At 38.9% G+C, this 23,482-nt stretch overlaps 1 protein-coding gene across 1 annotated transcript in view; it reads left to right on the top strand.

Moving 5' to 3' along the window:
• The first annotated feature begins 376 nt into the window (after nt 1-376).
• LOC131228012 (microtubule-associated protein 70-1-like) overlaps nt 377-23,482 on the top strand; it is a 29,803-nt gene continuing 6,697 nt past the window's right edge. The window contains exons 1-10 of the mRNA XM_058223825.1: nt 377-881; nt 968-1,053; nt 1,919-1,984; nt 2,080-2,250; nt 2,385-2,555; nt 2,661-2,816; nt 2,932-3,078; nt 3,219-3,290; nt 3,399-3,938; nt 4,027-4,214. Coding sequence (XP_058079808.1) covers nt 611-881; nt 968-1,053; nt 1,919-1,984; nt 2,080-2,250; nt 2,385-2,555; nt 2,661-2,816; nt 2,932-3,078; nt 3,219-3,290; nt 3,399-3,938; nt 4,027-4,214 — 1,868 coding nt within the window. The 5' untranslated portion in view covers nt 377-610. The remainder of the gene's footprint in view (nt 882-967; nt 1,054-1,918; nt 1,985-2,079; nt 2,251-2,384; nt 2,556-2,660; nt 2,817-2,931; nt 3,079-3,218; nt 3,291-3,398; nt 3,939-4,026; nt 4,215-23,482) is intronic.

A 23,482-nucleotide genomic window follows, 5' to 3' on the forward strand; every position in this document is an offset into this window, starting at 1 on the left:
CATACAAGAAACTAAATTTAAACCGTAAAGAAAATATGGACCCCACTTTTGATGGTCCAATAAATCAAAACTAAGGGGGAAATAATGCTCCAACGGGTTGTTGCTACATATCAAATAAACGGATAAGATTGAAACAGTAAACGGCTAAAATGTAAAAGAAAAGTACATTAAACAGAATTAAGAATCACTAAGAAAATCTTAGTTGAATATATTAATCCATTTACATCGGTTTTAACAACGGTTTAGATTTAGCTAAGTATATGCCACGTAAACAAATTTCAGCTCATGCGTATGAACCATCACAGTCCCCCGGAGTATCAAATCAAATTGCTCCCCCAATCCGATTCCACTACAATACTCCTCCCAACAGAACTCGAACAGAAGAAAACAGCTCTCTCTCTCTCTCTCTCACATTGGAAGAAGAAAAGGCTATTCTCTCTTTGCTTCTTTCTCTCCGACTCGCTGTTTCAGAAGAGAGAAATCAGAAAAAGCTTCAAATCCCAAACCCTAGAAGAAGAAGAAAAAGCTTTTCTTCCCAACCCTAATGTCCCAAATCTGAGCTGCTTTTGATCTTCCGCTCTCATTCGGATGTGAGAGCGCCAGATCCGTGATGGCCGATCTACCCTTCGACGGTGGCGAGGGTCCGGCGACCGCGGCGGAGCTTGGCTGCAGCAGCGGCGGCAATGTCCGTAGCGATGCAGTGGTGTCGATGCTGACGCCACAGCAGCTGACGGTTTCAGGATCGTTTAAGGGAGATGGGAAGGGTTCGAGGCGGCGGGCGTCCATTCGGCCGAGCTTGGACGCTGATGATTTCATAAATCTGCTGCACGGGTCGGATCCGGTGAAGGTGGAGCTGAATCGGCTCGAGAATGAAGTCAGGGGTGGGGAAATGTGAATCTTCTGGTGGTGTATTTCTCGGTGGTTTTTTAGATGGGGATGTGATGCGTTTGTTTTTGGTGGTGTGCAGATAAGGATCGGGAATTGGGAGAAGCGCAGGCGGAGATTAAAGCATTGAAGTTGTCGGAGCGGCTGAGAGAAAAGGCTGTTGAAGAGGTGTTATATTTCTTCTTCTTCTTCTTCTTCTTCTTCTTCCTTTTTTTTTTTTTTTTGCGGCTGCACTTAGATTTTTCGTTTTTGTCAGAGTCATTGTCTTTTTGGAATCATCGTAATTGGGATTTTTGTTGCATTGATTGATTTGGGTTGCATTTGGATGGTCTTGGAAAAAATGGATTTGATGCTCTATGCCAAAATCACAATGATTTGGGCAGAAATGCAACTCCTTTGTCTTCAAAATTTAAAATGTGGGCTGCTAAAACATTCTTTTTCAAATTCTAATACGAGAAGGGTTGGATCAACAGAAATTGGGCTATGAGCAGACATTAAAGGATTCCAAAGATGCCCTTATATGACGATAATCAAGTTACATTTGATGAAGCGTTGGGATATTATTGTTATGAATTGGCAAATGGTTTTTGTCTTTTCCTTGTAATTGGTCCTTTTTTAGTAGTTCACTTAGAGCAGCTTAAGGGTGTATATCTTTTTCACTTGCTGGATTATCTGCTTTTTTGGGTAGTTATCTCTGTTGAAGCAGTCAAGCAATTACTTTTTGCTTATTGCAGTTTTCATGTGATTCGGCATCTCTTCCATCTAGTTTCACTGGTAGGATTTTGTTAATCTTGTATTGTTACCTCTTTTTTCAGTTTTTAAAAATGTTTTAATGCATCCAGTTTTTCTGTTTTGTGATTTTGGAATGCAATGGCCATTCAATCTCAATTAAAGAAGTTGAAACTTGAAAGTTTGACTTTTCTCATTTTCTAGTTGATCGGTATCTTTTGAAACTGGATTTGATTTATTGGGCTAATTTGATATTTTAGAATCATATATGCAGTAGTTCATTTTTCTGTGTTGTTTCTTGTAGCTCACTGAAGAATTGTCGAAGGTTGAAGAGAAACTCAAGTTGACTGAATCTCTTCTGGAAAACAAAGTATTGGACTAAACTCCCCCCCTTGCAAAATTTCTCTCTGTTTTCTTTCCCCTCTTTGCCATGAGCCTTCTTGATTTGGAAAAATCCTTGTGCAGAACCTTGAAATAAAGAAAATAAATGATGAGAAGAAAGCATCAATGGCTGCCCAATTCGCGGCAGAAGCAACTCTTCGAAGGGTTCATGCGGCTCAAAAGGACGATGACATGCCACCCATTGAAGCCATTCTTGCACCACTGGAGGCAGAGTTAAAGCTTGCTCGGCAGGAGGTAATTTGTTCTTTATCTAACATGTACTCTATACAATCACGAGTGCTTGACATTCATCACACCATGAAAAGAAAGAAACAATAAAGTTCTCCTCATCGTTAACACCAGTGGTAAGTTGTTCTGGTCTTTTGCAGATTGCAAAGCTGCAGGATGACAACAAGGCATTAGATCGCCTTACCAAATCAAAAGAAGCAGCTTTACTGGAAGCAGAAAGGACTGTTCAGATTGCCTTGGCAAAGGCCTCATTAGTAGATGATCTACAAAACAAGAACCAAGAGTTAATGAAACAGATCGAGATCTGCCAGGTATTCTGAGATCATTCAACATCATGAAAGTGTGGAATTGAGTTTTTCTATTATATAAGAGGTGATTAATATCGATTTTTATATGTTATTGCTTATATACACTAGGAAGAAAACAAGATTTTGGACAAAATGCATCGCCAAAAGGTTGCAGAGGTTGAAAAGCTCAGCCAAACTGTGAGAGAGCTAGAAGAAGCTGTTCTTGCAGGTGGTGCAGCTGCAAACGCTGTGAGGGATTACCAACGGAAAGTCCAGGAGATGAATGTAAGTTACCTGTTCTCTATAAATGTTCTGGCCATAGAGTATCTATAAACTTTTCATTTTGTGTTGAGTATTCTGAATTCAACTTAACGCAAGAAGTTTATTTTCTATTCCTTAGGAGGAGAGGAAGACCCTTGACAGAGAACTGGCTCGTGCAAAGGTTACGGCAAATAGGGTTGCTGTAGTGGTAGCAAATGAATGGAAAGATGCTAATGATAAAGTAATGCCTGTAAGACAATGGCTTGAAGATCGCAGATTCTTGCAGGTATCAGTTGATGGGTGTTTTTTTTTTTTTCTCTCTGGTCTCTTTTCAGTATTTCCATCTTTTGTCAAACTGTGTGTATGGCTCTATTTAGTTTTCCTTTTCCCATAGGTGGTAATTATTACCCATCTCCCTTTTTACAGGGAGAAATGCAGCAGCTTCGAGATAAACTTGCTGTTGCAGAGCGTACTGCAAAATATGAAGCACAGTTGAAAGTAAGCAACTTATTTTTACAGTGATGTATCCTCACTGGAGCTTGTCAGTCCATTATAAGCCAGTTTATAGAAAAACTAGAATTGGTGTTTTTCTGTTCAATTGTGCAGGAAAAATATCAATTGCGGCTCAAAGTGCTAGAAGAGGGGTTGAAAGCATCTGTGAACGGTAATAATCGCACTACTCCTGAGGGGAGAAGTGTGAGCAATGGCTCTTCACGTCGTCAATCCCTGGGTGGTGCTGAGAATGTCTCTAAATTGACTTCAAATGGCTTTTTATCTAAGAGAACACCATCCTCTCAATTGAGATCTTCACTGACTAGTGGATCGAGTACAATATTGAAACATGCAAAAGGGGCATCAAAGTCATTCGATGGTGGCACTAGGTCATTAGACAGGGGTAAAATCCTCTCAAACGGGACAGGACCAAACCATTCGCTCAACAAATCTTCTGAGGGAACAAGAGACAGAGAGACACATAATACTTGGAAGGAAAACCCCGATGAAAAGCCTAACGAATTCTCTAGTGTTGATACAGAGGATACTGTCTCTGGATTATTGTATGACATGCTGCAAAAAGAGGTCATCACTTTGAGGAAAGCTGGGCATGAAAAAGATCAAAGCCTTAAAGACAAGGATGATGCAATTGAGGTCCATATAATCTCTCGGCTAACTTGTAGTGTGTGCCTTGCTTTTAATTTATAAATCATAACTGTTTGTTGCAATCTATTTTGGTCAGATGTTAGCAAAGAAGGTAGACACTTTGACAAAAGCGATGGAGGTGGAGGCCAAGAAAATGAGGAGAGAAGTAGCTGCCATGGAGAAGGAGGTAGCTGCCATGCGTATCGACAAAGAGCATGAAAATAGGGTTAAGCGGTTTGGAAGTTCCAAGGGTCCTATGAATAGTTCCCAACTGCTTCCTGGGAGGTATGTGGTGCCTGATAGATATTTTTGTTTGTATTTCTGGTGATTAGGCTGTATGCTAGCACTTATCATGTCTTTATTTATGGGCTAGGATATGCATACAACTATGCTTTTGTTTGTTAATTAGTGGATCGGTTCTAACTTTAATGATTTTATTGTTTCTTGGCCCTCTCAAGTTTATTTGATCGATACTTCTAGTATCTCTATGAATGTTATAGCCTCCTCGGTCTTTTTTTTTTGGTTTCCGGTGTTGTTTTGTCTTATTAGAGGCCCATGCCGTCCCTAGTAATAGACAAGGACTTTAGGTCCACCTGAGGCTTAATCTGATGCCTTTAGGCTCACCCAGTGTTTTCGGTAGCACTCGTAGTATAGCTAAAATGCTGTGTAGTGTAACCTACAAGGCATGTAGTGTAAGCTACAGAGCATGTAGGGTGTAGCGCAAGTGGTGTATGCTACCTGAAATCTCTCTCTCTCTCTCTTGTTTTTCTTCTATGCTAGTTCAACAACTATTTTAAAATGGTGGTGCTTATCCCCATCACATGTGGCACCACATTAGATCAATTTGGACCATCCAAATTGTGGTCCATATCATGTATAAAGCACTTGGATCAATCCGGACCATCCAAATTGTGGCCCATATTGTGAATTTGTGATGTTTCAAGGCAAAGAGACAGATTTCGCATGGAAACATGTGGTTAACAATCCAGATTCACAGTAAAAAACTCACAGGAATTATGCATTTTGTAAAATTTATCATATTTTTCTATTATTTCAATTAAACAATATTAAATATCGTGTAGCTTACGCTACACGCTATAGAGGCCAAACACTACACTGTGCTATGTGCTATTTAAAACACTGGGTTCACCTTTGAAGCCTAGTTGAATGAGTTGGAGACAAGGTCCTATCAGCAAGAGAGACATACACCTTTAATCCCATGACATTTTTTTCAAGCTGATGTGCAGCTGAAGTGCACTGGTAATTACAATTGTTACATTCAGTTTATCGAATTTGTTGCAATTATTTGGTTCTCATTCTACAAAAAGAAAGTTGCATGATAGTTTCAAACGAAGATATGGGGCCCACCTTTAATGAAATATAGTTGAAATTTATTGATTTGTTATGTGTATATATTATCGTTACTTCTTTGTTTATTTCTGTTTCTATAGGTTTTTGTTGTTTAATCAAGAGACTTTCTCCTATGCCTCTCGTGGAGTGCTGTGGCTTGCCTTGGTATTCACTGCGTCGTACTAAACTAATCACATTTGCGTCGTACTAAACTAATCACATTCTTTTCCTGAATGTTTGAAAGCTGAAAACCACTATAGTTGTTCATCATACCATTCTTCAACCTAGAGAGTTCCTTGGTACCAAATTCATCTTAAGACATTTTTAAATAGCTTTGCTCATTGAAAACATAATTAAAAATGGGGATACAGCTCTCATATTTCCAGGGAAGATGTCGTTGAAGGTTGGCGAGCTGGATTGAAGAAGAAAGAGATGTGCAGTTCTTTCCCCATTCCATGGCTTCTTATTCCTAGGGAAGGGAATGATAAAGCTGATACTCGTGCTGGAGAGGAGGCTTCTAGACCCCTTGCAGTTTGTGAATGGCCTCCTCTTTGTTGTATCATTGTTTTTTTTTTTTTCCTCTCTCAAAAGAAATTGACATCAGAGATAAAAAGGACATACCACAAGATTGGAAAGGTGTTGGTTTAGACAGTCCAACTAATCTGTATTTGAAAATAGTGAAATAGGTTAAAAACATTTAAGAATGTACGGCATGAGGGTACACATGACAAAGGTAGAAGAAAGACTAACATTTTAACGAAAGAAAAAGAGTTTCGGATTTTGAATTTATATCACAACATCATATAAATTCTCAAAAAAAGAAAAAAGAAAAAAAGAAGAAAATAGAAGAAGAAAAAAAGAAGAAGAAGAAAAAGAAAAAAGCCCACATCATACTGTTTTGTGATAGAATTTTGAGACTGGCTTGATTAACACATTCAATCCCCTTTTCAGATTATAATCAAAGGTTAATTGCTTCGAGCAATGATGAAGTTTAACTTCTGCAATGATATGTATTGGTTGAACAAGTGTCCAGCAGGGAGCTTATCGTATTATCCCTTTCTGGGACAATTCTTCGGGATTAATGTCATTTTCTTTTTTACCCATGTTTGTTTAGTGAAAGGGTATGTAAGTTTTACTTGGACAGGGGCACCTGAGAAAAGATGATAAGCTGACACCATATACATCAGTGTTTTAAATAGTGTGTGATGTTCACCTTGTGTAAGTAGGTGGTGAGATGTTGGAAAAATTAGGTCCTTAGGTGGGCCATGACATTAAAAATAATGGACAGTCATCCTCCACTGTTGTATGGCGGCCTGCATGGTGGTTAGATTAACCTGACTGCATAGCTTAGATACCAGGCCACAAAATAGAAAAGAATGGACAGCCTCCATAGAAAAAAGGGTCTATCCAACCATTGCATTGGCCACACCACAGAAAACAATGCACAAGCACTCAAGAAACACCAGTTTAGTGTGGTAGCCCACATGATGGACTGGGCAGGTTGGACACCATGCCACACATGTATCATAGTAGGTCCCATACAGCAAAAGAGTTTTAGAACAAGCTTATTCTACAATGTAGCATAGGAATCTGCCTAAAAAAAGGACAAAAAATAACCTAAATCTACATCCAAAATGAAATAAAAAATCATTACCAGAGATTAAGGGGAAGAACTTACCTCTTTTGAGCTTTAAATTAATTTAAAAAAACTTGAGATCCACGGCCATGTGGACATGAAAAAGGGGGGAAATTGATCTTCTGCATTGTTTGGGCTCCAATGCTCTTGAAAATTTAGCCAATTGATCTTCTTGTAGGGCTCCGATTGATTGGCTAAATTATCTTCGATGGTAGTGTGGGCTGAGAGAATAAAAAGGAAGAAATTCGGGGTCGTGGTGAAGTGTGGTTGAAGGGCTTGAAGTGTTGGGGCTTTTCTTTCGGTAGCCTTATGTTTTAAAACAGCTAGCGTCTTGTATTAGTTTTACACCATTTAAAATGGCTATAACTCTTCAGCCTTGCACTTGGCATGTTTGTACATATAGTTACAATTGCATGGTATGTGTGATTATAGGGATGTGCTCCATCCACTGTAGGACCCACAGTTTAGATGGTCTATATAGTTGTACTTCAGTGCCACGTGTGAGAAGGATCAATCACCACCATTTTATTAGTCATGCTAAACTAATAAGAAACCTTGGAGCCAAAACTTTAAGGATTGAAGGCTTTTAATCCGAACTCCATTGTAGTGTGTGCTACCAATGCAATACGCTACAAGGTGCTTAGCATACGCTATACCCCAAATAGCATATGCTACATTTGAGGTATTCCATAACGGTAATGGTGGTTGTAATGGCCACCACTGTTATTGTTATGTTACGGGCCTTAACAACCGTTGTGGATTTTTTTTTTTTTTTAAAAAAAAAAAAACATATTTTAGCCCTTTAACAGACTGTTATGTGGCCGTTACAAGCTGTTACGGGTCAAATATTTTTTTTTTCCCGTAATGGCCCTGAAATGTGTAATGGTTACCACCATTTACGTAACCATTTTTGGAATACCTTAGTTATAGTGGCGTTATGCTATTTGGGTGCACTATGTAGTGTTATGGCTATGCTATGCTACATAGTGCATTGCACGCTTTGCACTATGCTACAAGCGCTATTTAAAACACTGATATGCATATAGAATGATATTGAAGTTCATAAATGCATGAGGTGCAGGAGGATGTGTATGCATAGTGATGAATACATTGGACCTATTTAACTAGTGTGTGTACTCGTGAGGCAATTTTTGCAAAGCTGGCACCAAATAGTTGGAACCAGGCTTTGATGATTATGATGATGACTAGTTGCACCTCTTATCTTGCTTGTTGTCCCTCGTCCCTCATGCTTGCCTTTGTCATAGTCCATGTACTCTTGTCATCCTCATCTCCTGTGTTATGGGAGGTCTCCGTCTTTGTCCTCTTATAGTGGATTATGCCTTCCCATACGAAACTTGTAGGTGTTAACGAAACCACAATACTGCACATGATGATGATATAGTGATGTAGGCTGATCTGGGCCCACGATCCATGGGCTAGGCCCATGCCCATTAAGCCCAAGCCCATAGCTGGCCTATCAATACGGAGGCCCAAGCCTCCTATTTAGGTAGCTAGCTAGCGAAATCAATCAGCTGTGAATAATCCATTAGTCAAATTCCTTTTATTTATTTTTTATATTTGTAATAAGTCATTGGTTGTCAATGACATTATGAGTTTTCTTTAGATGTATGTTTCAAAGCTTATATAAGGGCCCATGATGAGTAGTATTAAGGCACCTTTGAATTGAATGAAAATTTCTAGATTGTTTCTTTCTACTTTGTGTGGTTCTTTTACTTAGCTTGGAAGTGCCTATGCTTGAGCGGATCGTCCTCATTAATCGGCTCTGCCATGCAGTCAGGATAACCAAGTGGGACATTACAAACCCTCATTGGTACAACATCACTCCATGTGGATTCAACGTAACGTGGTGCCAATAAGTTTCATCATTTACCCAGACAATCCAATAGGTTTGTGGGTGCTTTTCCACCTTGAGCTTCACATGTTCTACCATTCTTTGGCAGACAATGTTCATGCTGTAGCTTTTGTCAATGGCGATGACCTTTCCTTTACAAAGGACCCGCGTGTGCAAGACATTTGTGCACATCCAATCCAAAGGCGACGGGAGTTACGAAAAGAAAAAAATGGCAATAAAAGGGCTTGGGTAGAAGAAGCCAATGGAGAGGGGTTGGTTAAGGTGGAAATGAAGGCAATAGCTAAAATGAGACAGAGGCCAACCTTGGTTGGTTACGAAAGTATCTGGTGAAGAAGTGGAAATAGAGGAGGTTAAGGAATGACTTCAATTCAGATGGGGGATTTATGGAAAATTTCAATGAGTATGTCTTCATTTGAAATGTGGATAAACCTGGCATCCAAAGAGAAGGTTGAAAGGATGTGTGAGGGAAGTGATTGCTTCTTTGATGGCCCAGTCAGGAGATTGGTTTTTTGGGATGAAGGGAAATGAGAGGGAGAGTATCAAGTTGGGTAAGGCTCCTTGGTATCCATTTAGATGTTTGGATGGAGGAGTCTTTTAGGTCTCTGGGCTCCTACCTTGGAGCTGTTGAGGAAATAGATGAGAAGATGTTTCGAAGGGAGGAGTTGTAGTCATGGTGTTAAAAACTGGTTACATCGCAGGTGTGATGGCTGTTACGTAATAGTAAGCAGTGCCCCGTTATGTGATATGGGGCCGTAACACCTGATTTGAAAACGGGCTTGTAACGGTTTTTAAGGGCTGATACGGGGCTGTAACAAACTGATACGGGTCTGATACATTTTTTTCATAAAGAAAAATTTCAACCGTATTGTAATGACCACCTTTATTGAATTCTTGGACAGGGGAGTCCTTAGGTTTTTGGGATCCTATCTTGGAGATGTTGAGGAAGAAGACGCTTCAAAGGAATGAGTTGCAGTCATGGTATTAAAAAAATGGTTACATTATGGGCATAGCGGCCATTACTTAATAGTAACAATGGTGCCCGTTATGCGATATAAGGTTGTAATGCCTAATTGGAAAAAAAAGGGCACGCAAATGGCTTGTAACAACTTTTATGTGCCGGTACAGAGCCATAACAAAATGATATGGGCCTGGTAGGTTTTTTTTTCCCCCCTTTAAAAAGAATTTCAACCGTTATAGGAGCCATAACAACCCATATCGTAACAGCCATAAGGCTAGCCGTTATGGCCACCGACTGTTATCTTTATTGAATACCTTCGTTGCAGTATGCAAAATTGTAAATTGGAAAAAGGAGGGAGGTTTATTTGTTGTGATGTGTCGATTTTTGGGTGTTGGAACTATCCACCATGTGAAGTTAGAGTGAAGTAAGATGACTCAGGAGGAGTTTTTTATTATTATTTTTTATTTTTTTGGGGGGGTAGGAAACTTATATATGTGTACTTGTTTTTTGTGATCTCTTGAGTTCTAGGTGTGTAATGATGTATTTTTTAAGATCCCTGAAGGTTCATTGAAACATTCGACTAATTTCTCAATTAGAGCTGTACACGAGTCGAGCTGAGCCGAGTATTGCCCAGCTCGTGCTCGGCTCGGACTGCTCGAGTCCCAGCTCGACCTTCGAGCTCGGTTGCCCAGCTCGTGCTCGGCTCGTACGAGTTCGAGCAGAGTTTTCGAGTCGAGTCCGAGTTCGAGCAGATTTCGAGCTGAGTTCGAGTAGAGTTGTCAAGTCGAGTCTGAGTTCGTGCAGATTTCGAGTTGATTCGAGCAGAGTTTTCGAGTCGAGTCCAAGTTCAAGTTTTTGAGCCTGTTTCGAGTTTGAGTTTTCGAGCCGAGTATCGAGATACGAGTTCGAGCTTTGAGCCGAGTTCGAGTTATAAATTGAGATTCATTTGAATTTGAATTCGATTATCAATTGGAATTCGAAGTTGAACAAAGCAATAAAATATATAAAAATAAAATGCATAATTTACGATTAAAAAACTTCGATAATTGCATATTTACATTGTTCAAAATGACAATTTACAACTAATAACCTCAATGAGAGGAGTGCCTTCCTGTATTGTCATCTGATCCATCCGAACTATTATCTATTTTTTCATATACATATTGGTTCACTTTCTCTGAGTCAGAAGGTGAAGAGATATTTCCTTCGTGCTCTTTTACACTTTGAACTAGAATTTTCAAACTTTCTTTATGTGAAGAATTGTATGTTGTACCCAATGCCTTAAATTCATCGAAATGGGTGAGGAATTTGAATTTGTTATTCTTCTTCTTCTTGTTTGTCGTACTCGATCCTGCTTCAACATCGTGTTGTCTTTGACTCGAAACTTCTTCTATACTTTGTTTTAAGGCGAGTTGGAATTGTTCTTCCTTTAAAGCTTTTAATCTGGCTTCCTCTGCATCTCTTGTGAATGTCATTTGTGTACTAGATCCAGAACCCGAAGGTTTGGATGGAGTGGAAGGTTTTCTATTCGAATCTAAAAGGGCCTGAAAAAAAATTTGGACATCTTTAGGGGCATTGGGGCATGGTTTTGCATCACCACCTCGACATGATAAGTGTAAGCGAAAACGATTAGTCTTGTTTACAAACTTTGTGCCACACAAACCACACTTAATCTTTGTTCTTCCAAACTTTGGTGGTGATTCAACTAGGGAAGCGTACCCAAATGTTTGTCGATGGGTCAGATGACGACATATCTACACTCAATTTTTAATAAAAGAAATCAGAATATTGATAAATAATTTGAACATGATATAGGAACAAAATAAAAACAATATAAATGTATCAAAAATAAAAACAAATGAACAGTAGCGAGTACATAAATATCAAAGTCTTACAAACCATATTCTAACACTTTCATGTTTCAAGTTAAATAATATTACAGATCATTCAACATTCAACCAAAAAGAATTGAAAAACCGAAAATAATTACCGATCTGCAAGTAGAGACTCGTCACGAATCTCAATCTCTTATTCTTCATCATTATTCATATCTCCTCCCCATATCGGGCGCAACCAATCTTCCGTACAAATCAACGCTTCAACTGTATTTGGCGAAAGTGAGCTTCGATACTTGCTCACAACCCTGCTCCTTGTGCTGAATGCGGATTCTGATGTCACTGTTGAAATTGGTATTGATAATGTCCCGTGCCATCACAGATAATGTAGGGCATCTTGATTCACTAACCCTCATCTTCCACAATTCCAACACATCAAATTCGGATCGCACTATGATTGACTCATTGGGGTATATTTCTAGCTCTGATTCCTTAGTCTCAACTCCTATTCGTTTTTGTGCCAAGTATGATATGTATTCATTTAGCACATCTTCATTACCAACCCCAGGTATAGAAACATCCGCATCTCTAGTTTCTTCAACACCCGCTGCAGGTGAAGTAGTAACATATGAATTGTACAAATCTTCAAGGGCTTGACGAACCTTGGACGTCTCTGTTGCCGCTCTTTCAGCAGGATAAATTTTCATGAAAATAAACTTAACCAGCCTCATATTACAACGAGGATCAAGAACAACTGCTAAGGACATCAACAGATGACATTTGTCCTAGTATGTATCGAACTTCGTCTTCATACCGTCATCTGGCGTATGAAATTTGGACCCGCACTGGCATTTTTCTGGAGAGCATCCTTAATCTTTCAAAGAAAAGGAAGAAACAGATTCGCGGTTGGATACTGATTCCCGGAAAAAATCTTCGTACAATCGTAGAAAACTTTGAGAAAGGTGTGAACTTGTTTTGCTTGGGCTCAATCATCTGTGCTCGGCAACCAAGAATACGTTCTGTCACACGCCGCATATTCAGGAAATGTAAACCGTAATTCCATTGCCATATTTAACATTTCATAGGTCAAGTTCCAACGTGTACACACATCCAACTTCAACGTTTTTTTAGATGACACATTCAAACGTTGGATGATGTCATTCCATACACTCAGTCTCGATGGTGACCCTCTTTTATATTTCACACTTTCTCTTATGTTCTTTATAGTGTTGTCAATTTCTTCAACCCTTCTTGTACAATCAAATTTAGAATATGGGCACAACATCTCAGACTTGAAATATTTTTCCTTCAAAAAAATAAATTTCCTGTAGCCCTGAATTGATTACATAAGCATGAAATGACACTGTCATTTGCTGAAGCATTGGCTAAACTTATTGCTAAAATTTTCCTCTTAATGCCCCAACCTTCTAGACAACTGTAGATGCAATCTGAAATAAGTAAACTAGTATGTGGAGGAGGAGGGTTGCGGAAGTTCAAAATTCTCTTGCAGAGTTTCCAATCCTTATCTACATAGTGATCAGTTAATGAAATATATTCTTTTCTTTGATTAGACACCGTCCATAAATCAGACGTCAAACCTATTCTGGACACTGAAGGCAAAACTTTTTTGAGTTTCATCTTCTCCTTTGCGTATATCTTCATGCACTCTCTTTGCACTGACGCGAGAGACATTCTTGGCTCGAGGATTAAGGAATTGACAGAAAGACCTCAACCCTTTACTTTCTATCATTCTGAAAGGTTTTTCTTCCAGAATCACTAATCTAGCATACTGCTCATTCAGCTTCTCTTTGTCAAACTTATGAGTGGACACTACGCCTTGTAAGTCATCCCCTTCTGACTTCGTAAATGACATCAATTGTTGGCCGGGAGGAGGGAGTTTTGGTCTCTCAGGACACGTATTCAAATGTCTGCTTAGATGTGTCATAGATCCTCCTGGAATCTTGTTGTATAACCCTTTGCAATGATTACACTTTATCTTCTTTACACCGTTAACTGTCACTTCTTCGAAGTCATCCCACACTGCTGATATCTTCTTCTTCCTTTTGCCTGCAGTTGACGTGTCTCCCTCTACGATTAGAGGAGATGTGGTTGATGCACCCATTCCGGGGGTATTTGGGCTTTCGTCTTGACTAGTCATCTATAAAATAAAGTTCTTGATATGTTATACGGCTATACCTAGACTGCTAGACGGGTATACTTACTTAACTGTCTAAATCAGTCACCCATTCAAGGTTGGATAGATTGTAATGCCTTAATTTTTCATTCTAAATGCTACGCCGAAATTCCGGCAGCATCTCCCCTTATCTCTCCAGAATATATTAATCCTGTATTTGATTCCCATGTCAATCATCAACACAAAGTGTGGACATTTGACGACGGAAATAAATGCAGGAAATATATCCAGAGAGAAAAAGGAGAGACGAAACCAGAACAGGCATATGCATTTAAATTAGAATAAATGAAGACATTACAATCTATTTAACCCTGAACTGTCCAAAAAGGAACAATTTGAGAATTTCTATGTATCCAAGAACATACTGAATCTATGTCTGACAACATAGAAATCCTCAAATGGGCAACTGATTATCCTATACTACAACTAGAACAATAAAAATAATTAATATCTATGCAAACAAAAGAGCAGGCTGAAAGAATAACTGTTAAAAACATTTATAAAAATAAAAGATATCCACGCTAAATTAAGACTAGGTAACAAAAATAAAAAACATTGCGTCTCTCTTTTAGACTCAACGGGCTGATCTGGTAGTTCCACACTAAGACCCTTGGTCCGACGCGAAAGCGGGCTCCAAAGGAGCTACTGCTCAGAGAGCACGGCTAGAGATGTTACCTCTTCTATCAAACGGGTCGTTGAGAGCTTGGAATTGAATAAGAAGGTCAATAGTAAATTATCTAATCAAATAGTCCCTTGTTAAAGAAAGTAGATGCATTTTGTCTACCATTTAACTTGAGGAAAATAAAAAACGGTGGGGGGGCTATAGTCCCTTGTTAAAGAAAGTAGATGCATTTTCTTCTCTTATTATGTTAGTCTAAACAAAGGAATATATCAAAATCCAAGGGAAATTGTTTGCTTCTACCAATTTATCCCTAATCAAATAGGCCTATAAAACCATTTCCCAAAGGAACCAATGTCAATTTTCCCTCTTATAAAAAGCAACTCTCACTATTTAACTAATGACCTTCTCACATTTCTATATTAAAGTATTCTACAATTTCTTGCAAATATAATAACCTATTGGATTCTACAGTTTTGCATTTCTTTAAAATTTCTTGCAAATACCATAGGGTTTTCCTCATCCGCATTTTGGATTCTTCCATCCAGCCACAAGTAGATCCTTTCTTATAATTTCCTAACAAGGAACATCTAGACATAAGTTGGACGTCCTGTTTGTACAAGTGGGGCCCATGGTGGTCAAAACATTTGAATAAGAAAATCTCAACACTTCAATATGCCTCCAGCAGTTGAAAAAGAAAATACATCAACAACCCACACTCAACTAAAAATGCTCAAACACTTCATTTCTAGGATCTTTCTGGGAAATTTGGTGCAAGGCCCATCCACATTGATCCCACTCTATCAACAGCTTGGATAACTGAATCATGGACCCCACCAGTACAAACTGATTTTTATCATAACTATAAGTAAACGTCATACATCTAAAGAAACAATAAGAACAGGAAGCTCCCACATTTCATAGGATAGTGATCTCATGCCTGGGTGACCAAAGTAATGTGTACATGTGGAAAATGTGGAGGAGATCTGAATCGTTCATTCAGCTGTTGTGCTAGTGAGTGGGGCATAGACCAAACTTCACATTGATTGGATGATATAAAACAACTAATTTGAACAAATATGGACAGAAAAAGGGGCAACAGCCAACAGGATTGCAGTCAATCATACTCAATGAGAAAAACTTCATTGATCAGAAAACTATTATATGGTGGAATGACAACCATTGATTACAGAGGATTTCTAGTTTGTTAAATAAGCCATTAATCTATTGATTAAATTATCTAATCAAAGTGATTTTTAGAACAACTAGGAATCAAAGGTACTTACCGAGCGGGGCAGGGACGAGTGGTAGGGACGACTGGCACCGGACAGGGCAATGCGAGAGAGAGAGAGAGAGAGAGAGAGAGAGAGAGAGAGAGAGAGAGAGAGAGAACCGAACGGTTGCTTGTTGCTGTGGCCACCAGAAAGGTCGCCGGACAGGTGAGGGAAGAAGAGAGACAGCCGGACAGGGTGATCGACCCGCTGGGACGGCCGATGGGAGAGGAGAACGAGCGCTGGGATGACCGGAGATAGGGGAACACCGAACGAGCGCTGGGATGGGCCGGATGGCCGATGGGATGGTTGAGAGAGGGTGAGGGTTTTTTTTTTTTTTTGAACGGGCGCTGGGAGAGATGGGCAATGGGGTTAGGGCTTAGGGTTTTGAAATTAGAATGCCGAGTCGAGTCGATTTCGAGTAACTATTCGAGTCGAGCCGAGTCGAGCAGGGTCAAGCTCGTGCTCGGCTCAAACTCATTTCGAGCAACAAAAATCAGCTCATGCTCGGCTCGAACTCATTTCAAGCCGAGTTGAGTCGAGCTTTTTCGAGTCGAGTTGAGCGAGTTACCGAGCTAACTCTGCTCGTGTACAACTCTATTCTCAATGTTTCCCATGTGATATTTCCATGCAATACCCGATATGTTTCCATGTCCCAAGGACGTGATCAAGGTATTTAAAATCGGTTACGTAACGGTAATGGTCATGACCGTTACGCGTTATAGGGTCAAAATGACTGTAATGGCTGTTACATGCCATAAAGGCCTTGTAACGGTTTCGTAACAACCTCGTAATGGTCCTGTAACAGTTTTTTCAAAAAATAAAAAAAGGGCCATAATGGTCGATATGGGGGCTGTAATGGCTGTTACGGCTTGTATCATAACGGTAATGGTGGTGGCCGTTACGGTCACCGTTACCATTTTGGAACACCTTGGGCGTTGATGCTGATATTGAAAACACTAATCATAGGAAATGGGTTGTATATAATTCAAACTGGCCTATTAATGTTGATACAGAGAAAACAAAGAAAACCAAGCTAATAAAGGAAATCCAAAAACTATCCAAATATCCATGTACACACAACCAGTTAGGCTTAATGCTTGTACATTCTCCTTTCTTTATTTATATTGTTTGTATAGAACCCTAGGAAATTCAGTTGGTTAGACCTGTGAATTGAAGTAAGGTATTCTGTAATGGTAACGGTGGCCATAATGGCCAACACCGTTACCTTTATGAGATAGGTCATAACGGTTATTACAACCCTTGTAACGGGCGTTAAGGTCTCATTTTTTCTTTGAAAAAAAAACCAATAAACATATATCTACTCTGTAATGTTGAAAAAAAAAAAAAACTGAAAAACCCATAAACATATTTCTACTTTGTAATGTTGACAAAAAATTGAAAAACCTATATCTACCCTGTGACGGACCATTATGGGGCAGTTACATGCCCTTTACGGGAGGCATTACGGGCAATTGACAGTGGTTACAGGTCATTTTTTCCATAACGGTTATTACGACCCTCTTTTTTATGAAACGGTGACAATTTTATTGAGAAAAAAAGAGGCCAAAGCCAACAGAATACAAAAAACTAAAAAGGAGAGAGAGAAACACAAGCACAAGCAACCGATTACAACTCTGCCTAAATACTAGAGAATTGGTCAGCCCCAATGAACTCTGCATCGGCCGCCCAATCTATAACTGACTCCTTTACCACTCTGTAGACCTCTCCGGGGGACTTTTTCCGATTCCGAAAACAACGATCGTTTCTTTCAAGCCAAAACACCCATAATCCAGCAAGAAGATATGCCATACTTTGCTTACCATCTCCTCTTTGCCTCCTTCATGCCAGGATTCGAACAATGCTTCAATAGAACGTGACGTTACCTAGTAAAAACCAAGTTTCCTAACAAACTCCTCCCAAATCTTTGACGCAAACTCACAATGGATAATTTAACAATTTACTGATTCTTCGGCTTTATAGCACAACGGACAAACGTTAGGGAGGATCATCCCTCTTTTACATAAGTTGTCCACAACAACCTTTACGTAAGGTGGCCCCGTAACAGTCTTTACGGCACACCTTGGCCCCAAGTCTAATCAACTACTATTTGGCCATTTGATTGGATCTAGGGGCTTGAAAGTCCAATTGGACCCTTGATTTGTTACATATCATCCATCTGGACTGTCAGTTTACCCCTTGGGTCGTTTGATCATCAATGAGACCCTCGGATGGGTCTAATCTTCCGTTGACCAGCAACTGAGTCCACTTTTGGATCCTTTTTGAGAATTGGATGGTTCTGATTAGAGCACATCAAATTTTAGAAACAAGTTCCCTTAGAATGGAGAAAATCATACTATTGTGATTTATAGGCACTGAGCATTAGTTAGGAATCATGTGCTCTATGGGTTGAAGCTATAGTCTATGTGGAAGATGTTGCAATAATTATGCCTAGAAGTCTAGTTCCCAAGGATTTCTTCTACGAGGAAACTTAAAAGTTCTCCATTCCATTTGCACAAGCTTATTAATGGCTCACTCTTTGTCAATTTGGTCAATGTGGTGTATCTGTGTGAGATTTGAAGGAAACTTAGAAGTTGTACATTGCATTTCTAAACCATATGTTGTCAATAAAAAGTAGTGCAACTATAACCAAAATGAGATCATATCATTCAAATATCATACAATGCAAGTAATAAAACATAAGCAACACATCCACAAAGTAAAGAGAATAAAGAAGCATACTCTTGCATCGCTTTACAAGGCAGCTCGAAGTAGTAGTCAACTCCGTCCCCACTACATACATACATGATACATCCATGCATCCATCCATCCATCCATGAATACATACATGAGCCATCCATCCATCCATTCCTACATACATACATGATACGTCCATAAATGCATACATTCATCCACACATGCATACATTATTATGAAACAACATAATTATCTTTTAAAAAATAAACAGAAATTTTAATTTATTTTACTTAATTTTTAAATCATTCAATTATATCCCTTGTATTTGTGATAACCAGGGTTTTAAATAGCGGTAGCACGTTGTGTAGCGCTCAACCCTCTGTAGCGTGTAGCGTAAATAGTGTATCTTGTTGTGTAATCTACACAATACTTCTATTATTATTATTATTATTATTATTTTGAAGACACAAGGTGTCCCTACCTCTTTTTTGAAGTGAGATTAATCCCTGTGGATACACAATACTTCTATTTTTTAATTTAAAAATAAGAAGAAATGATAAATAGTAAGAAAAAATGAAAAAAATAAAATATAAATGCTTAAAAGATTATTCATTTTTGCAAGGATAAGCATGTTCAAACAAGTCATTAATTATCATTCATCAAAAGCCAATCCACATACAAACCAAATCAAATAATTATCACATCAACACCTTTCTAAGCAAAGCACTTTAATTAAGAGTGTCTAATTGAAACCACAAGTCACAAGCATGAAAAGAAATAAAAATCCCACAGGTTAAAAAGTATGAAATACAATACAAGTGTCACATTCATCTACATTAGATACAAGGAAAACATAAAAAAATTAAATAAATAAAATGATAAAAAAATACATTGTCGCATACACTACGTTCATTGACTCTACATAGCTGGCTTACGCTATGACCCCTGTAGCAGATTTACGCTATTTAGTACGCTACGTAGCACTAGGGCTATGCTACCCTATGCGTGCTATTTGAAACACTGGTGATAACATTGGTGATATCGCTGGTACATGTAAATATTTGTACTAGCGGGTCAGCGATATATTGGCAATATTGATAATCTTGGCTATATTTTGGTGATACGAGCAATATTATTTCCTATAGTAGTAATTTTTTAAAACTCTAGAATCTATATCGGCCACCTGATAAATATTGATAATATTGGAATTATTTGGAACACTAGTATAGATTAATAATGATGAATCCCAAAGTGTAGTGCCGTGTTGATGGTGACCATTTGGATCGCTAGGAAGATTGCTGATCAATCAACATCTTGGTCTTACTTGGATCATTGGAGTGGTTGAGTGGAGATGGTAGAGTTAGTGCGTTGGTAGTCATTGTCTGCTTGTTCGTACATGTATGCCGGTTCAGAGATCCAAACTGTTTATTTGAAGGAAAACAATGGATGGGTATGTCTAAACGAACTCCCAAATGAGATGATTCTAAGCCTTGGATTATTATCCAATAAATGAATGATATAGGAGAAAACACCATAGCTACCCATATTAATACCCATAGAATGGATTTAATTGTCAAATCTAGAAGTTTTTTGGACATTGTGCATCCATGGTTCAGTCCATTATATCAATGTCTTGGATAACTAAAACGTGGTCTCCACTTTTACAAATAGATGCATAAGGAACTGTCCATGTTCTGAAGCATCAAGACCTTGTAATTCCTCCTATTTTTTTGTAATTCTTTACATGCACAGTCCATGTTATCCCCTATTCCTCCCATTGTAATTATCTTGATGGGGGTGGTTGTCATCTAATGTTGGCGAGCAGACCAATTGTCTTTTTGTAGATAATAATGGAAATAGGTAATGTCACAAAACAGAGGCTTAACCTCATGGACCTGACCATTTTCGGCTCGACATGTATATAGCAGGCAAGTGATACACAATAGGAGTGTGTAGAAAGTTCTAGAGCAGGTTGGACCTTTTTAGCCTCATATGGAGGCCTTTGGAAGAGTCTAGAGTCCTCTATGGAGTGTTGGTAATTAGATTTGTGTAGAGTAACCTAGAAGGTCTAGAGGGGTCTTGAACCATTGGATGAATGTCTAGTGGCACAATCCATGCCATTGATGTATCATATCTTGAAGTCTATATTTGGATTTTGGAATGGGATTTTCTCGTCTATACATTGAGAATGGAACTTGATAGCGTGTGGATAAATTGATGGTGGGATGTATCTCTTTCAAGGTATTACGTAATGGTAATGGTGGCTGTAACAACCACCACCGTTACCTTTGCGATACGGGCCATAATGGTCGTTATGGTCTCTCTCTCTCTCTCTCTCTCTCTTAAAAAAAAATGGAAAAACCCCGAAAAACCTATATCTGCCCCATAACGAACCATTACGGCCATTACGGGGGGTGTAATGGGCTGTTATGGGGGCCATAATGTTGGTGATGGTTCATTTTTTCCATTTAAAGTGTAACGGTTGCCACTGTTACCTTTACGACCCCGTAATGACCATTACGGCACACCATGATCTCTTTGGTACACTTTCCAATTCCTTTTAATGGGGTCTTATTCAGGATGTTTTGAAAGCTCAAAGGGGATCATTGCAAGCATGGGGAGGAATTAAGGTGGGCTGTAGGCAACATTACATCGAGTAGAGGTTCTTTGGCTTGGAAGCTCATATTGTTGTATGTCAAAACTAATGAAGGTGTGGGTAAGGTATTTATGGATGGAATTGGTTATAAAGAGCGCGTTAAAGATGTTGTTTGATTTTGGGAGGATTTTTTTTTAGGGGGAATCTCCCTTGCCGCTAAGGTTCCCCGAGCTCTTTTGGGTCTCTCTCAATGACACGGTCACCAAGGATTGTTATGAAATTATATGCAAGTTGGTTTGGAATATTCATGTAAGAGGGAATCTTCTTGACGAGGAGATTTAGATGCTATCAGATTTGTTGGGCACTCTAAAGGACATTTATCTCCCTCGAAATAAGTGGATGAAAGAATTTGAGCTCCGTACACCCCTGGTATCTTCTCAACTAAAGATTTTTTAAGGCCTTAGCCTTCGACCTTCCTCATAAGCTCACGTGTTCAAAAGTGTGGGGCTTCCTAGAGTGGAGGTATTTGTTGGATAATGGTTGCCAACAAAATCCTTACAAATAAATAATTTGTAAGGGGTTAGGTTCTCTCGAACATATGTTTTATGTATTGGAATGATAAAGAATCGATGGAGCTCCCATGTTCAGAAGTGTGGGGCTCCATAGAGTGGAGGTGTTTGTTGGATAATGGTTGCCAACAAAATCCTTACAAATAAATAATTTGTAAGAGGGAGTTAGGTTCTCTTGAACATATGTTATATGTACTGGAATGATAAGAATCGATGGACCCTTCATTCTTGCATTGCAAAGCCATTTTGGGGTTTGTTGGACTTTTGGGTGCTTTGATTAGAGAGGTAGGATCTTATGATGCATGGTTCCTGTCTATTATGTGGGGCATTTGGCGTGAGCATTCAAAAGAATTTCTTATGGTGTTTCCTACTCTTTGGAGCATGTTAAGGAAATATTTAAGGGGTTGTTGAGTAGCAACAAAAGTTCAGTCCCTGTCTAGTTAGTTTGGGATAAGCCTTTTGTACATGGTTTTTCTACTACTTTTTCTATATGGAAAACTTACAAAAAAAAGGGATAAATTTTCTAAGTTTCTTTTTTTATCATCAATGAGCCTTTATTGTTCCTAAAAAAAATCTTGAGACGTACTTGTCCTTGTTATGGTACACACTGTACCATTCTCTTATGATACACATGTGCCACGTGCCAAACGTTCTACCTTCCATCTTCAATTGACACAAGCGTGATACATGCAAGCTTTGAGTGCCCTTTATGTGTGCATTCACCACATGTGTCAAGTTGTGCATGCGATGCATGTGCTATATGTGCTACCATACATTGTCAAGCCCAAATGTGCTACATGTGCCATTGTATATCTGCAAGCACTCCACACGTGCCTCATATGCTATTGTACATTTTCAAGTATTATGTATGCCGCATATGCCAAGTTTTCAATGTGCACATGCACTGCATGTGTCGAAAAACAATTACTTATTCCAAGTGTTTGAAAACCAACATGAGATTTAGTTAGAGCCTATTTGGTAGTAGCAAAAGCTTAATCTTGGACAACCTATCTAAGTTAGCCTTGTCTTGATCTTATCTGTATAGGTCATGCTGTCTGGTACTTAGTACTTAGTCGCATGATCCTTCTAACCAAGCATCTCCTTGGCTTCAAATTACACTTTAAAGTCGCACTTGATGTCCTAAATATTTAGACTTGATAACATTTTGAAACAAACACTTTCCGCCCTCTCGTACCCAAATCTAGCATTAGTTTGCTTCATGCTTTGTACAATTATAGTCTTGGATTAATTATTCACATGTTGTTTGACAAGATCCTGGAATAGGGATTAGTTGTCACATGCAACACGTGCATGTTGAAAACTGGGCATATTTGGCACTTGAAAATGTCTGATGGCATATGTGGCACAAGCAGAATGCTTGATGATGGACAATGACACATGGGGTACATGTAGGATGCTTGATGATGTATAGTGGCACACTTGGCACATACATCGCATGTACAACTTGACACATGTGGTAAATGTGGCACATGAAGGGGATGAGAGTTGAATGTGGCACATTTGTGGTGCTTGAAGATAGATGTTGGTACATGGGCACATGCGTAACAAGAGAATAGTCCAGTGTGTACCATAACGAGGATAAACAAGTCTCAAGACTTTTTAGGAACAACAAATGTCTTCTAACATCGCAAACTTAAACAACTTGTCCTTATGTTTTTTTAGTTTTTGTGTAAAAAAAGTAGTAGACAAACCATGGATATGAAGCATATCTCAGATTAACTAGTCAGAGACTAAACCTTTGTTGCTACCAAATAACCCCTTAGTCCATAATAGGCATGGTGTGCCGTAAAGGCCATTACGTAAAGGTAACGGTTGCAACTGTTACATGTTACAGGGTCGTAAAGACCGTAATAGAAAAAATGACCTATAAAGGCTGTAACAAACCTTGTAACGACTTGTCACGCATCCTGTAAAGGCCGTAACGGCCCTGTAAT

The sequence above is a fragment of the Magnolia sinica genome, chromosome 15, assembly GCF_029962835.1.
Source record: "Magnolia sinica isolate HGM2019 chromosome 15, MsV1, whole genome shotgun sequence".
Taxonomy (NCBI): Eukaryota; Viridiplantae; Streptophyta; class Magnoliopsida; order Magnoliales; family Magnoliaceae; genus Magnolia; species Magnolia sinica.